General features: G+C 37.2%; 1 protein-coding gene across 1 annotated transcript in view; it reads right to left on the reverse strand.

The window, feature by feature from the left end:
- Window positions 1-17,748, reverse strand: part of MAN2A1 (mannosidase alpha class 2A member 1) — a 107,570-nt gene that overhangs the window by 74,707 nt on the left and 15,115 nt on the right. The window contains exons 3-5 of the mRNA XM_059492214.1: window positions 12,683-12,827; window positions 2,917-3,088; window positions 1,041-1,168 (exon numbers count right to left, since the gene is read on the reverse strand). Of these exons, the coding sequence (XP_059348197.1) occupies window positions 1,041-1,168; window positions 2,917-3,088; window positions 12,683-12,827 (445 nt within the window). The remainder of the gene's footprint in view (window positions 1-1,040; window positions 1,169-2,916; window positions 3,089-12,682; window positions 12,828-17,748) is intronic.

Below are 17,748 nucleotides of genomic sequence, written 5' to 3' on the forward strand. Positions count from 1 at the left end.
ATAAATGCAATAGCTTGTTGAAATGTCACCATTATTTAAATAATGTTAATTTTTTTTCCAGAACTATTTTTTTTAATTTATTGTTTGTTGATCAATAGAATCCTGTTTATTAATACTCTCTTTGCACTGAACTTAATGCTAAGTAAATAAAGAAGCTACATCTAACTCTTGTTAATTCATCAACATGATTCCTTTGGCACTTTTTATTGTCTTTCCAAAAAAAAAACACAGTAAGGAATGCATTACCCTTTTATTAGGTCTTCCCTTCCCCCTCCAATTATGTCAAGCTGTGTTTATGGAAATTGCAATCTAAGAACAACAGTGAAACAGCTTTCCAAAATCATTTCAGTTAATTGGGTGAAATAATGTCAATTTATTATTAAAATCACTGTACAAATATTTTCTGTATAAAAAGGTTTCTCTCTTCTTATGGAATTAAACAAAAGAACATTCCAAAGGCAGCAAAACAGTTCAGCCAATGTAACTGCAGTCAGCAATTCCTCCATTCTAACATTACTATGGGTTTAGGCTTTATAACTACAAGTACTACTGCTGCTACATATATAAATTTTTTTGAAGCCTTCCAGAAGAGAATCTAATGAACATAATGAACACAGAGCGGGCAGAACAGATCCAAACACATAAAAGAAGTATCAATTTTTATGTCATTTTAAGAATTTCGTCATGATATTCAAAAGACAGAAAAGGCAAAGGCTGTTTAGACCAGACATGGGATCTAAAATTCAGCATAACTTAGTGTTAGTATTTGGTTATGACAATATTATATGTATGTCTTACATTGATCAAGACAAAATGTTGTGGCATAAAATTGTTCAAATAACTTTGTCCAGGAACCTTTATCAGCAAACATGGATAGCAAATACCAGACTTGATCCAACAGCTTCCTGTAACTGATTTAATGTTTCAGGAAAGCTGAGTAAAAAGAGCCTTCTAAGCACCTCAGAAATTGAACAAAAAAAAAGTATTTTCTTACTGGCTTATTGTATTAACTTAGTTAGATTTTAGATTAATGTACATACCAAGGTTCTTTTCTAGCCACTGGTGTCCTTCTATCAGCTGGTCAATTAAAGCAAAATAATGAGAAGAAGCTTCATCAGGCATGACCCATCCTCCTGTTACTATTTCAAATTGTCCATCTTTTATTAACCTGACAAATATATAAATCATATTCAGAATCTTCCATATGAAAACACACTCTTAAAATCAATTTCTGTATACTCAACAAGCAATCACCAGCAACGTGATTCCTAAATCTATATTGTTTTTGCTACTTCCATCACTGGGCTACATTTCTTTAATCAAACAGGGAAAAAGTGAACTGCTGAACAGTGAAGTATTTAATGTCTTTGTGCAAAGAAAACTAGTTCTACTGTATGTGCTATATTAGATTTTTTTTAAAAATCAGGAAGAAAGCTGTTTCCTGCACAGATTACAAAAATAAAACAAATGTACCACAGCACTGAAGGCCAACTAAGCAAGATGCTTAGGCACTGCACATTTCAAGCACTGCTTGAAATATCTCCCCTAATATCTCCTCACCTTTAATCTAATATTCTTTTTAGAGTTTTAGAGAGCTGATAGATATTGGAAGTTTATTGTGTTTACAAACACTTCAGAACACCTCACTCATCAAAATGCCTTCTTGAACCAGGTCACAGGACAACCCAGCCTCTCCATTGTCAGTGAAGATAAAGATCATATTCCCAGCACCAGGTTGTCCCTACCGTTTCAGCTCTTACACTGTTCACCAGCATGGAAGTGTTTAATGAATTCAAGAAAAAAAACCACTGTGAACTCATCAAAATTCAGTCCCATCACAGATGGTACCCATAAAAGTAATGAAAATCATGCAACAAAAATAACCTCAAGTGCAGCTTCTCCAAGTCTTCTCCAGTCTCAAGTGCAGCTTAACCAATACCTGACTCATCTGAAGAGAGGACATAGTTCCCCCAGTGACTGTCATTTACTCTTTACTGTGTTCCAAGAGATATTTTTATGTCAAAAAACCACACAGCTGTGCTATAATACTCACCCACTGCAGATAATTTTTCTTAATAAGTATCTTTTTGCCAAGATTCCAAAATTTCCACCTTTACCTAACCTTTGAGTCTGTGAAGGTCTCACAGACTTAATGCGTACTGCAACACATGCATCTCAAAGAGGGGCACAAGAAGGAGACTATCACAAGTATCAGCTAAGAACTGCCAAGTAAAAATAAGAAAAAAAGCCAAGGAAAAATAAGAAAAAAAAAATCCCCAATTTTTGAAAACTCCAAACTAGATCCATAGTGCAAGTATATCCAAGCAGCCTGCTTCCTTATCTCAATGCCTGGGCAAACCTTTTACTTCTATATTCCATTTTGACTTATGATTTCAGAAATGGCTAAGAAGAGCAAGGGTGTAGAGTACATACTACTTTACCATTAAAGCAGATGCATGTTTATAAAAACCCTTTGTACTAAAACACAAAAGAAACTCACAATTTTTTATGCAAATAAAAATCACATAAAATCTTCATGTGTGTTATAAAAAGAAAAAATACCATATATAAATAGCTAGTATGAAAGATGTATTAATTTTATTGAAATTCCTTAGTGTGATTTCAAATCAAGATTATATTTGCTACTCTGTTACAATTTGAATGACATGTTCATAGTTGTACATGGGAACTTTTAGTCAAATTTTCAGACAACTCAGAATTTGTCTCCACTTCCCTGAGCAGATTCCTATTTTGCAAATGGGAGAAAACCAAACCAAGCCCAAAAAGTCAGAACTGAAGCAGTTAGTTGGTTTTTCCAGTAATTCTGCATCACAAGTTAAATCTCAAGTTTACAGCGTAGTCAAATACACAAAATCTCAAAACAAGATACAGAGAAGAAAAGTTCAGTACTCAAACCTTTTAACAGCATCTCTTTTTTGGCTATCTATTCCGTCCCACCATTTTGAAAAGTAGGAAACCTCAGACCATATAAATTTCCTTCGGTTGTCTTCTTGCAGTTTTATAACCATGTTATTTAAAATATGCTGTGTCTGATCTCTGAAGTAATCATCAAAAGTCTTCAGCCAACCTAGGAAAAAGAAAATATAAATGCAGCCTGTTAAGAGAACTAGCTTTTTAGTCTCATTAGAGAACAGTCCCTGAGAGAACTGGCTCCTTCTCATTCCCCAGAAAAAGCTAAGCAAAGACTATTCCCAAAAAGCTTTATGTGTCATGGACAGCTTGAAGTGATAAATTTTCAAGGAGTTTCTTTTTAAAAAAGATTACATGTTTTATTTTCTAAATGTATAAACATACGGAAATAATTAGACTTTTCCCTTCCTAGTTCTTCTATACTTTGTACGGTAGAAAATTTCATTAAGAGAATACATGGACTCAAATAATTGTGCTTCAGTGAGATGCAAAGGAAAAAGTAATTTTAACCACATTTTCAGACTTTACGGTCTTAAATTAAAATTTTTATCCTTTTCATAATACCTTGCATTAGAGAATACATATAAACCCTTTGTACTTAAACACAAAAGAAACTCACAAATTTCTATTCAAACAAAAATCACATAAAATCTTTCAACTATAGCTGAAAAAGTCAAGTCTGTTACTTACTACTTACTCTAGAGTGTCACATTCCTACTCCTACCAGCTTTTGTCATATATGCCCATTTTAAGATTTTGTGAAAGCTGCCACACTATGTAAAGATAGCACTCCAAATAATTACACTTATTTGTAATTCCACTCTGATTTACCAATTCAGTTCTGCAGAGCCACTGCCTTTCTAATAGTGCCAGTCTGCTTATAGGATACAGGATTAGACTGCTATGCAATGACATTATATTGTTTCAAAGAAGTTGCATAAGTGCAGAAACTTTTATTACTAAAAAATAATTCTCAAATTTAGTTTAAAAAAACTTCATAATTAAATAAAGTCTGACTATTGACTCAGAAAGAATATATTGTACTTTCTTTTAGGGATACAAAAACCCCAGCATTCTTCTTAGGTAGATGCAGAAATACTGTTTTTAATTTGCAGAAGAAGAAATAAAACTGTAATACTGCAGAGGAAAAGTTTTGGGTCATTCTTTTTTCTTTTACAGATGTTTAGCATCTAGAGGACTCATCACTTTTGATACAAGTTTCTGTACTGATCAACAAGTGGGGTCTAATCTGTCTAAAAGGGGTAAAATGCATTATGTCAAGGTAGTTAATATGAGGGCTTAAAGCATAAAATCAAAACATACTTTATGTAGAGGAATCGAAACAGCTTAATAAAAAAAACCCAGTAAATTACTGCTATGCAATAGTTTAAAGGCTAAAAAAAACCATGATGAATAAGATTTCTTTCTGACCTCTTCCCACTCCAGTCTGGGTTGTTTTTTTTAATAGATGCTTCCACTCAAAGATTCAAGATCACATAGCAAATTATTATTTCTCAATTCTCATTTACTTTTCAACAAATCAAGGGAATGTTTTACTGATAATTACATTACAAATATTCACATGTATTAGACTACCAGTTTATAGCTTTATGCTAGAAATTTCTTCTGCAAGAGACAGTATCATCCTAGCACACAACTAAAGGAGGATAAATTAAAACCATCCTATGATTTTCCTGTTCAAAAAAATATCATAATGATAAACAATTTAAAAATATTTTATGTTGCATCAATAAAAGCAAATTTACATTAAATTACTCTTTTGAAACATTCTTAAAAACATTAATACACCAGCCTAACTGAAACACTGATTAAAATGTCAAAGTAGCTGACAGAAGAATACAGTATGATGTAGGAAAAACAGTTTTATAATAAAATGATTGTTTTGTTTGAACACACTCAGTTTATTAAGCTAAGGAAGATTGTAACATGGTAAACACACTGAACTGAATACACTCCAGAGAGTCCTAAGAAATGTTTACAAGTATTCATATATTTCGCTGAAAGCCAACAGAAAGCCCTCTGAAATGTAAGTACCATACATCTAGTTATTGAGTGATTGAACAGAACATTCTGCACTGAAAAAGGCCTATAATGATCATCTAGACCAACAGCCTGACCAGTCTGGGTTGACCAAAAAAAAAAAAAGTTGTTAAGAGAATTATCCAACTGCTTCTGAAACAACAGCCCCAGGAGGCTGCAGAGAGCAGTGAGGTCACTCCTCAGCCTCCTTTTCTCCAAAATGGACAAACCCCAACTCCTCAGCTGCCCCTCACTGGACAGCCCTTCCAGCCCTTCCACCAGCCCCACTGCCCTCCTCTGGGTGCAGCCCAGCGCCTTCACACCCTTCCTCAAGTGTCCTGCTCTAAACCCCATGACTTACAGAGACTCGTCAAGTTTGCATGGAGATATACAATAAAAATTAAAATATATTTTAAAAATGAACTAAACAAAATAATGGATAAAACAATGTACAGCTGCTAGCTAGAGTATTATTTCACACCTCAGTCCCTAATGCAACATAAGACTCTTCAACTCAAGTTCATTTTGTCCACAAACTTAGAATTTGTTCCTAGGCTGAAAGAAAAGGTTTACCAGTGCATTTCAAACAGGAAACTTTCAATACAAAGACAGTTTACACATGGAAAAATTGCAATAGTTTAAGGCTGCGATTACCAAGACTAAGTATGCTATTAACAGCAAAATAACACTTGGTGGTTTAAATGTACATAAAGCCCTTTGTCAACATAAAAGTCACAAGATCACAGAATCACTAAGGTTGTAAAAGATATCTGAAATTATCAGATATCTTTTACAATAACTCTGACTAACCACCACCTTAGAAATCATATCATGACACCAAGTGCCACATGCAGTTTTTCCTTTAAAATCTCCAGGGATGGTGACTCCACCATTCCAATGTTTAACAACCCTCTAAACAAGAGAAAAAATACTACTGTCTTTCACATTATTATGCTAGGCTTGACTTAATACATGTTGAGGACTTTGCTAGATACTTTCATTTTCTGCCAGCCTGTGTGATAACAACAGAGGGTACACACTGCTGAGCTGCTTGCCTTTTGATCCTCTCTCTCACACTTGTCCTCAAAAGAGTGGAAACTTGCTGTCTCTCCCCACCTCCATGAGATTTATCATCATTATGCAGCTGTTTGTTTAATCGATTTTTTCCCCCACTGTAATGTAAATTTACTTGGCTTGACAGCCGACTCCAAGAATCATCTCTGAATATCAATAAAACTCATTGCTCTGCAAAAAATCCTGAAATATTTTATTAACTGATTTGCCACTATTCCTGTCTACATTTTAAAGTTCAAATTCTTTCTTGAAGCTCTATCAGCTCCTTGCACTACAGAAAGGCAGTCTTGTGTCTTGGCATGGTTGACAGAGATGTAGACATAAAGGGAACTTTGCAGGACAAAATCAGAACAGAAGCTGACAAATTAAGTGTTATTCAAAAAGGAACTTTTGAAAGAAACAAAAGCACTTAACAATTTGATCATCACAAATCCATTTCTAACAAAAGTATTTAGGCACTCTTTATGTACAACTGCAAGACTCTTGGGGCGGTTTTTTATATTTGCATTCTTGTCTTTTGGTTTAAAATAACTATTGAAATAAAATGAAATAGGCTTTTCAATTGCTTACTTCCACAAGTCACCCTCCACTATTTAAGAGGAAATGTGCCTTTTAAAAAATTTCTTGTTTCTGATGAAGTCTGTTTTAATAAGAGGCAGATCATCTCATGAATTTCCGAAATATTATGCCAGTATATACTAGACTAATGCATTTTTGATAGAAGTTTGCATCTCTGATTCACTTTTCAGGAGATCATAATTAATTTCACTGAGTCTAAAATTCACCCATCAGTGACACTTCCTGCAACACAAGAAACTTGAGTAATTTACTCATTTTATGTCAGTATTAAATAAAACCAATAAATTTCAGCTAGCACTATACAGTTTTCCAGAAAATAAAAGCATTCTCTTTGCAAATATATTAGTGGAACATCACTTCTTGGTCTTCAAAATGTACACCCAAGTTAGTGAAAAATATCTGTAATTTTTTTCTTCTTCTTTTTTTTACATTTATGATTGATTCTCAACTAACTAGCTCCTGTGAGAAGACTTAAGTGGCTGTTTTGATAGCTGCTGAAGAAAAAAAAGGTGTCAAAAACTGTGAGGATATTCTTGCTCTTAATTACATCCAAGCTCCACAAAATACAAACAAAACCCACAAACAAACTAAAGGACATGTAGCCATGACTTCTTACCTCTAAAAGAAGAGCTCTAAAGAACTTAGAATGATGTGCATGTATGTTTAATTGATCATACTCAGACAATAACAATAAGACAATTACCAGAAATAAATCCAAAAGCTAAGTTTCAACTTATATTTTAGTAAGTAGGATTACACATAAAAGTAAGTTGGATTAGCTCCTTTGTAGATTCAGCACTTAAAAGTCCCTTTTTTAAAGTAGGGAATACATACATCTTTTTTTTTTTTTTAATTTAGAAGTACTGCATCATTCTATGATGTAAAATACAGAACTGACATACAAGTTAATATTTTATGGATGTTTCTGACATAACACTCCAGTGCTAACTTCACCAAAAACTATCTTTTCAACAAAGATGAATGACTCACACCCAAGACTGTGAAATAAAACTTGAAAAACCTGATGGTAAGGCAATCTCAAATTAAAATTAAAGCTGTATAAGATTGTTTCAGGGGGCTTTCTTTCCCTGATTTGACTATGTGAAACAGAAAAATGAAAAAACATTCTTGTGTTAGAGCATTCATTCTGATTCAAAAGGAGTTAGACAGATGAGCTTCTTGTTCCGCAAAATATATACCAAAATAAAATAATTAAGGTAGATGAAAATACACTGAAATTAAAAAAGTAAGACAGTGTATTTACTTTTCCAATGCATACCTTAACTTGTAAAAGATCTCCGCTCAAGGTAAAACAAGAATGATTTGATTTATCAGGCTTAATTTCATAAGCATAACTAAAAACTCAAATGATTGCACATTTCACAAAAAGTAAAATCTGCCATGATCTGTGAGGTACTACCAAAATTATAATTATAAACTTCTTACATTTTAAGTCCTATGCAAGGCCTGGTTTTGCTTTTGTACGTACCAAACCTGCTGCCATCATAGCTAAGATAGAAAGAAAATTTCTACTGATGAGCAGTCAAAAGTGTCCTTTCTGTAACAGTTCTCTTGATCTCCAAAGGAACTGCACCTCTTCTGCAAACACAAAAATACTGAAATATAAGCCAGGAATAAAGTTCTAATTTCCCTCATTCAGCATGTCAAGAAAAACTTGTGAGCTGCCCATTTCTTGTATTTTGGTGGGTCAGAAAAGAGCTTAAGCAATCTCTCTTCTGGTGAAGAAATCACCAGAAAAACATATCCAGACCTTGTCAACCGAAAATGTACATGAAACTCCATGTTAATACACATGGTGTATTAACAGCATCAAATTTTATGGTTAAGTTTCCTTGTATCTTAACACTGTCTTTATAGATTTCCTCCTGAGGAATGGAGAGTGTCTTAAATAATAAAAGGTGATTAACATGAGTGGCTGTAAAGCAAAATTACCAATGTCATAGATAATTGATGAAGTGTTAAAAAGCAGTGTTTGGTTCTGACCTTTGTGCCCATACACTTGCATGTGGGAGAAAAATCTACTTCAGTCACTTTCAATTCCACTAAAGTGCTGCTTGTACTAGGTCTGTAACCACCACACTCAGCAGTGAGATACTGGTACACACATATTTTAGAAAGCTCACGCCTCAATTTTTAAATAATTTAATGAGTAGCCATTACCAAAATTATTACAGATCAATAGATGCTAGAGGTGACTTTCCCTCCCTCCAGTCATACCCAAACTCGTCTTTCAAGTCCATCTGTGCTGGCTTACAATCTTGCCAGCCCTGATCTGAGCCCTCCCCTTTGCATTTCAGCTGCCTCCTCCACTTCAGGCAGCCACAAAACACCACAGCTGAAGCAGGTGAGAGCCAACACAAGGGCTCTGCCAGCACAGTAGGTGATGTGCTCACTCCTTAATCTGCTCCTCACAGAACTGCCACCTATCTGTGACAGCTACAACCTCACACAACAACCAAACTTTTCTCCATGATTGAAGACTAAGACCTGCCACTGAGGTGCTCAAATCTTTATCAACTGCCAGCAACTAAAGCAATTGTGCCACTACTGATCAAAAGTCTGAAGGAGACCCACTCTCAGCCCATTTCCCAAAAGGGAAACACTTTAGCTACTGCAGAGAGAAGCACAAAGATCCCAAGTTTGCAGGTCATGGTTAAATTCACACAGAGGCATTGAACCCAGATTTAGCATCACAAAGTGTTTCAGAGCACCAGCACATTCATCCTCCAAAAAAGAAGGTGGAACTTAAACCCACCATCTTCCCTACTGATTGTTTCACAGATTCACACAGTGACTTGGATTGCAAAGGACCATGCAATTTCTAGCCCCACACGATGGGCAGGGATGCCATGCCCTAGACAAAGTTGTTTCAAGGCCTTTTCTTTGCCTTTGAGCTACACATTCTCACTAGCATAAATGGTTATGTGAAAAGTTAAAGAGGAGGTAGCTTCAGATGAGAAAACATAAAATCTAATGAGAATTTGAAGCTTCTGTAGCTAATACACCTTTACTGACCCCATTTCTTGGTAAATATCTTTCACATACATTGAAATCACTAGAACCTGCAGAAAAAGTACCTCATGACTTGAACAGACACAGGTGAAGTTATCAGCAAATCTCTTCAAAGCTTACCTCAGGATATTTCCCTACAGTTCCTAAACCTCCTGAGCCTCAGAAGTTACCTCAGCCTACATTATGCACAGGGTGTTTGCTCAGTTCAGGTGAAGACATTCCAGGAGGGCAGATGTGACACCAGGCCACTGGCCTCTAGTGGACTGCCAACAGTGCTGTACCAGTTAGGATGTGACCCCAACAGCTTCAGCAGAAAAAAGGGAGACAGAAACTCCACACCCCATTCTAGCAGACCCAAGAGAATGAGAAGTTCTGTATATTGCTTTAGGATGCTTTGATTCATTATGCGCCAGAGTTGCTTCTTTCAAGGGAAGTCTTTAGAAGAACTACAACCAGAGAGGAAATAGACAGACATGGGTTCAAACATAGTTCAATAAATAGGCAAATCTAGGTCTATACTGTGATTATTTGCTCTGAATATTTTTACCATATATATACTGCATTAATTTACCTGTCATAATTGGACAGTAATATAGTAATTACACATTCCAGCATTCATTTTCTTGGAAAATGCTATATACATGCAAATAAAAGCCATTTATGTTTATACCTTCACTCAGATTCACAGTACTTCATACAACAAATTAAATTTTAGAGAGATATACAGTAGTAAAATTTAATATCACTTTAATTGTGACTTTCTATGACAACATCCAGTGCTCCCAGCTGGTTAGGAGATAATGTTTGTTCTTCCCCCAGCCTCTTAGGTGATCCAGAAAACTTCACACCAGCTAACCCACTAGTGACTCCCCCACCCATCAAACCCAAATGATACTTCCTATCTGCCTACGCCATCCTCCAATCCATTCCAAACAAATTAGGAGGCGTACCAGCCCTAGCTGCTTCAATTCTCATCCTATTCCTCACTCCATTGCTACACACATCAAAACTGACATCAATAACCTTCTGCCCTCTATCACAAATCCTATTCTGAACACTAGTTGCCAACGTCCTCATCCTAACCTGAGTAGGAAGCCAGTCAGTAGAACATCCATTCATCATCAATGGCCAACTAGCCTCATTTCCCTACTTCAAAATCATCGTAGTTTTATTCCCCCTTGCAGCCTCCCTAGAGAATAAACTACTCAAACTCTAATTAACTCTAATAGTTTATAAAACCATTGGGCTTGTAAGCCAAAGATTGAAGACTAAAGCCCTTCTTAGAGTTACCCTACCATCCTGTCTCAGGAAGAAGGGATTCAAACCCTCATCTCCAACTCCCAAAGCTGGCATTTTTATCTAAACTACTTCCTGACCCTTCCGCTAAAGAGCCCGAATCGCCCCCCAAGACAACCCTCACACAAGCTCCAACACCACAAACAGAGTCAACAATAATCCTCACCCCCCAACCAAAAGCAACCCCACTCCCTCTGAATACAACACAGCCACCCCACTGAAATCCGACCAGACTGACAACAAACCCCCACTATTCACCATCCCCTCTCATCCACTAATAACCCCAACACACCCCCTGTAACAAGCCCCACCACCACAACCAACCCTATCCCAAGACCATAACCAAAATCACCCCAATTAGACCAAGCTTCCAGATAGCGATCCACTACCAATGACACTGAATAAACAAACACTACCAACATCCCCCCTAAATAAACCATAACAAGCAACAAAGACACAAAGGAGACCCCTAAACTTACTAGTCAACCGCTGCTACAACTAGCCCCAACACCCCATAGTAAAGGGAGGGGTTAGATGCAACTGCCAACACCCCTAGAACAAAACACACCCTAAAAATAAAACAAATTCTATCATAAATTCCTACTCGGCATCTCTCCGAGATTTATGGCCTGAAAAGCCATCATTACAAAATTTAACTACAGGAATGCCTAGCCATGCCTTTCCTTCCCCCTCCCCTTTCCTCCCCCACCATGTTTTCTTCATGCTTTCAGGGTATATGTAGCAATGCATCACACTATCTGCCCCATCAGACAGCCCATGAAATGTAGGATAATCCACATCATACGTCATACCACTCCATCAAAAAACCAAACATTATCTCCTAAACGGATGATATTTGGCCAGTACACTCACCAGACACATTCTTGTTTCAGGTACCATATAGCCCAAATGCTCCTACCCACAGCCAAGCTGTAAGCGTTACCCAAAGACCTAGAAACTAATCTACTGTACACAACACCTATTCTCTTAAACAAGGAATGTCCCAGTACATCTTTGAATTCCCCTAGTCTACAGGATTCGCCCACCTCCCAGGTAATATTCACAAGAGAGCACATTCTCATAGTCAGTGTACATGTACCAGGACCACAGTGTAGCAATATAATTCACCTCTTGGTAAATTTCATCAAGAAGTCATTCCAAAATAAAGGAACAGTTCTCCATTTTGCTTATTACGCTGTAAACCCACTTGGGTGGAAATGAAATTATGTAGGTATACTTAAATTTCTGTTTAAATCTAGACTTTTCATTATCCTACTATAGGTTGGGGGTGTGCACAAAAAAATTTGAACAAAGTGCCAAAACCTTCTGATTTGCCATTGTCACATCTTCTAAAAGCACATTTCTTTAGCACAGGCTGAGGATTAAATATCTATGACAGTCCAAAAAAAAAAATCAAAATAAGAACTGATGGTATTTAATGCAGCAATGTATAAACTGAATGTGTTACCAGAATTTCATCACTTTTCAATTTCAACACTGAAGTTCTGCTCCAGTTAATAAATTCAGTAGACATACAACTTGTATCATAACAGTTGTCATTGGAAGTCAATGGCACTTAAATCAAACATCTGTTTCACTGCCTTGCTAGACTTAAATTTAACATATTAACTGGTATGTTTCAAAAAAATCCAAATCTTAACAGAAATGGCAATGCATTTCCTAATTCAAAATTCTCTAGATCCTCAAATCAATTCAGTTAACATATTACCTGGATCATTATGTGAGTGAGGCACAACAAAAACTTGAAGTGGTTCACCGTCCCATTCATTTTCATTGTATGTGATATCAAATCCTTGTTTCCAAACGCCACCATCTGGATTATCAAAAGGAAGAATGTCATAGACATCCAGCATCTAAAAAAGAAAAATTAAAGGAATATACAACATGAATTCACAGAAACAGTTCTGCTATTAAAAAGTAAAGCTGTTTTCACATAAAATGGATCAGCTTGTTCATTACAGAGGGAGGGATGATGTGCCAAATGAATAGAAAACTGACAAATGAGAGCAAGTTTCAAATCACACTAGGACACCCAAGACACAGCTGCCAGGAAGAGGAGCATTTGGCAGGCTCTGTTCTGAGAAAACTGACATTGATTAGATAAACAGCAGGATTAAGAGCCTTAAGTCACAAAAATTATGGCAGCTCACAATGGCATTGGGCAGGAGGGTTTGAAGAGGATTATACAGAACAACACAGTAAACTAGAGAGGGGAATGCAGGAAATGAAGGAAATAAACGGAGAAAGAAGTAATGACAGCATGAGAGAGATAGAGGCAAACATCAAAATCACAAAAGGAACTGAAAGAAGCTGTCAGCAAAAATGTTGATAACACAGCCAACTGCTATAACAAAGCTTCTTATAAATTTCCTGTTTCCCAGCACACTAATTGCACAAGGAAGGACATATTTCACTTGTCAATGCAAATAAAAAGGTTACAGACAAATAAAGCAATTCTAGAATTACTGTAACAAGTTCCTCTGAAACTTAGGGAACACCATGTAACTTCAAAGAGTCTATTAATATGAGATTCAAGAAATTTTTTTTTGTAAGGCTCTGGTTTGCTTTTAAGAAAGGAAACACGTACAAACATGAACTGACATCAGACAATCAATTCCTGACATTCTAGTTTAATAACTAAACTTTAATCAGTTCTAAACCTATGTTAGAATACAATTGTACACCTGACAAACTTTCTACAAAAACCTATACATCTACACAAAAAAAGGACTCCTATAGCAGTCATTGACTACTTCAACTCCACAAGAGTTAAACCTTCCCAGTGGTAAGGCGCTTTCTGTCCTGCTAGGAAAACTTTAAAAAACTACCGACATCTGAAACAAATGATCCAACTAAAGAAATTAAGGCCTTGCAATAGTTGACTTTGGCCTCCACCCAGCTGATCTCTCATTTTTCCTCATCAACAGAACATGACGAGAAATATAAAATATTATCAGTGAAGATAAAAACAGGGAGGTCACTTACCAATTTTCATTACAGGAAAAACAGACCTGACTTTGGGAACATTAAATTAATCTGTTGCCAATTAAAATAGAGTTGGATAGTGAGAGAAGTCCATGATGTTTCCTCCCTGTCATTCTCTCCCTCTCATATGTTTTGCCTGCTCCAGCATGAGAGCCACAAGCCACGGCATGTCAGGAACTCTTCCAGTGTGGATCCCCCACAGGCTCCAGTTCCTCCTGAAAATATCCACCTACTATGGAGAGATCCCACACAAGTTTCAGGGAAATTCTTCCTCCACTGTGGTCTTCCCAACCTGCTCCAGTGACTAGAATGCCTTCTCTGATTCCTTCATCAAGGACCAGGGTTTTCATAGGATGGTTCCTCCTCTGTTTTTAGCCTTTAGACTGTCAGGCAGAATTTTACCCTTTCTGAAAACCCATTCTGCCAGAGGTACTGACACGCTTTGCTGATGGAGGCTGTACCCTGTGGTGGGTCTGGAGCTGTGTCTGGCACAGGGCAGGTCTGTCCTCTCCTCACAGATACTGGAGACCTTCACTGCCAACACTTGGACATCCACACCCAGAGCATTCCACCATCACCTCTGTGAAACACTTACTTCAGAACAGTCAATAAAATATATATTCATCAAATATTCTTCACAAACTTCATTAACATTAACAAAAAATCCCCAATATTTCCCATACTAAAGTCAAAGTGACATAAAAATCCTGAGAAAGGGAATTTTTTACAACACCCACACACAAGGTAAAGCTCCACTCCTTGCCCTGTCACGTCACAAGAACATCAAAAGAATCCCCACAGTTATTTCACTCTGGCAATGTTCAGTCCAAGTTTTAGCCATACCACTACCTATCTTTTAATTTTCAAGACAAAGATCTTGGTGCTTAAAGACAGAGCAGTGGGTTGACCTTGGATGGGTTGGAATCTGACAGCCAGAAAAGGTCAATCCACCACAGGCCTTTAGCTTAAGGCATAAAGGAAACTAAGTAATGTAAGAAGGGAAAACAACTCAGTAATCTTACATCTAGGAGAGCCTCAGCTGTGCCTGCAATGTGCACTAGATACCTAAAACCTGTGAGGGATTCCATGTACACCAGGCATCTCTGGCCTGTGTGAGATGATCTTGTCACATCACTGGTTCCCCCAGGATTGCTTCAATCTTTGGACACTATTGATTAGTGGAAAACACAGGTGCAATACTTGAACATCTGTTCATTCTGTACAGTCAGCTTGAAGGGCCCAAATAAGGTTTATGCTGAAGTTGGCCAGCCTAATAGCATATATTGTAAATACCTATTAGGCTAATTTATATATTAGATAAATAATACATATTTTATATAATATATAATATAGATAATATTTTATTATTTCATATTTTCTAAATACAGTATTTTCTAAAACCTGAGTTTGAAGAACTATATCTATTCTCTGCAATATAATGTTCTGAAGAAAATATAAGTGCATACTTTGTAAATTTGCCAGTTATCAATGAATGGCCTTAATACTGATAAATTTTTTGGACATTCCAACCATGAAAATATTATTTAATTTAAAAAGTAGTAATTCATTGAATTCCACACATTCCTATGAGTTTTTCTTATGGATGTAGTCTGAATTCAACAAGCAACTTTCTGCTCTCTTCAAGATACTAATTTTTACAGTCTTAACATTCATAGGTTTTTTTTCCCTGACATCTACCACTTTACAGCTACTTCAAACCAAGCTGATATGACCATGAGCTCAAGAGACAGAAACTGTGATTCAGGAAATAAGACTTGGAGTCCCTGACCCATCATCTAGAGATGTTTGCTGCCTTGCAAAGCCCTAAATCCTGGGTATAGTAGAGGAACTTCTGGAACTCAATGGCTACTATCCCTTGTTATACTTCCATGTCGGGATCAGTGATACTGCCAGAGGCAGCACAGACTGCATCAAAACTGCAGAATTCTACAGGTAATCAGGGTCACAGGTGGTGTCCTCTTCTATCTACCAATGAGGGGGATAAGACTGTGAGAGGAGGACACTGCTAGTATAGATAAATAATTGGCCTCAGAGTTGGTGTTTGGGGTTCTCTGTCCCTGTTTTCAGATCTGTGTCTGCTTGGGAGAGATGAGGTCTGGATGAGAAGGGCAGCAGAGGTACCTTTGCCAGGAAGACAGCTGAACAATTAAGGAGCTTCTGGCTAAGAATAAAAGGGGACTGAGAGAATCAACAGCAGCCTTGTCAGGGAGTAGCTGTCAGGAATGATGTCACATGGAAGGATTTTCAAAAAAGTCTAAGAAATCAATAAACCTGGATCACCTCCAACATCTGTAGACAAGCAAGGAAGTACCTACAAGGCACAATCACACAGAAGTCCCCAAAATCCTTCCTGGGAAATCAGCATGCTGGAGTGCCTCTCTGAAGGCATCTTGGCTTGTATCAGAGACAATGTGGCCAGCACAATCAGGGAAGTGATTGTCTCTTCTGGAAACAGGGCCAGCTCAGAGAATACCTAAACCAGTCAGACATATCTAAGTCCATGGGCCCTGGTGGGATGCACCCATGAGTGCTGGCTTTTGTCACTGCAAGGCCACACTTAAAGGGCTTTGAAGGATCGTGGTGATGAGGAGAAGTGCCCAAAGACTGGAGGAAAGCAACATTACTCCTGTCTTCAAGAATGGCAAGAAGGAGCACCCAGGAAACCAAAGGCAGAGAGTGCAGAGAAGATGGAGCCAGTCTCTTCCCAGTGGTGCCCAGAGACAGGAGCAGAGGTGATGGGCACACACTGAAGGTTCCTCCTGACTATCAGGAAAAGCTTTTTCCCTGTGAGGGTGACCAAGCACTGGTACAGGTTGCCCAGTCAGGCTGTGCACTCACCATCCTTGGAGATACTGAAAAGTCACCTGGACATGATCCATGACACCTGAGTCTTGGTAGCCCTGCTTGAGCAGGTGGTTGGACCAGATGACACCCAGACTTCCCTGGCAACCTCAACCATTCAGATTCAGAGGTAAATTAAAAGCAGTTTAAAAAAAAGACAAGAAAAAAAATCAAAAACTTCCACTAAATCAACTAAAGCCAGATCAGGCTGGAATCCCTACACTTACGAAATCTAAAAGACAGAAGTTAAATATTTTTTCTCTTTCGTACAACACCATCCTCAGCAGGAATTGTGCAAAGGATTAATTACAAATTGCATCGTCACTCGAACAAGTTGCATGATTGCAAGTGAAGAATAAATTCCAAGCCAGTCAGCAAATGGCAAAAGAGGTTAAAGAAAGTATTTCACAGAGATATTTTAGATTCACATCTAAGTATAAAATACTGGTATAGCAAAAAAGGACTTTTATGAACAGTAGACAGATAGAAATTCAAAAAGGATGCTGCCTGTCTTCATTGTGGCTGCTTCAGAAGACAGCGATGCTGCTACAAGCTTTTTACTAAAACATTGGGAAGGTCATTCATTGTCTTTTTTCTACATGGGCTTATTCTTTCTCTATACTGAAGGACTCAAACTGCTGAAATTATATAAACCTCATGAAAACATCATAACATCTTAACAGTGAATACTAAACTATTTCTCAGAAGAAATAAAAGCATATATCATGCCTCTTCAAACCACCTTTTCAAAGAGTGATTCATGTCTCATTTTCAAAAGGAGTAACATTACTAAGCCTGATGTTAGATGCTTCAGTAGTTGAAATGGACAAGAGGAGGAGACACCTCACTGTGTTATTTAAAAGACCTTTCAGCTCAGCATGATGGCTATTGAGAATTCCATCTTCTGAACAACAAATGCCAGATACT

This window comes from Ammospiza nelsoni, chromosome Z, assembly GCF_027579445.1.
Source record: "Ammospiza nelsoni isolate bAmmNel1 chromosome Z, bAmmNel1.pri, whole genome shotgun sequence".
In the NCBI taxonomy this organism is placed as follows: domain Eukaryota; kingdom Metazoa; phylum Chordata; class Aves; order Passeriformes; family Passerellidae; genus Ammospiza; species Ammospiza nelsoni.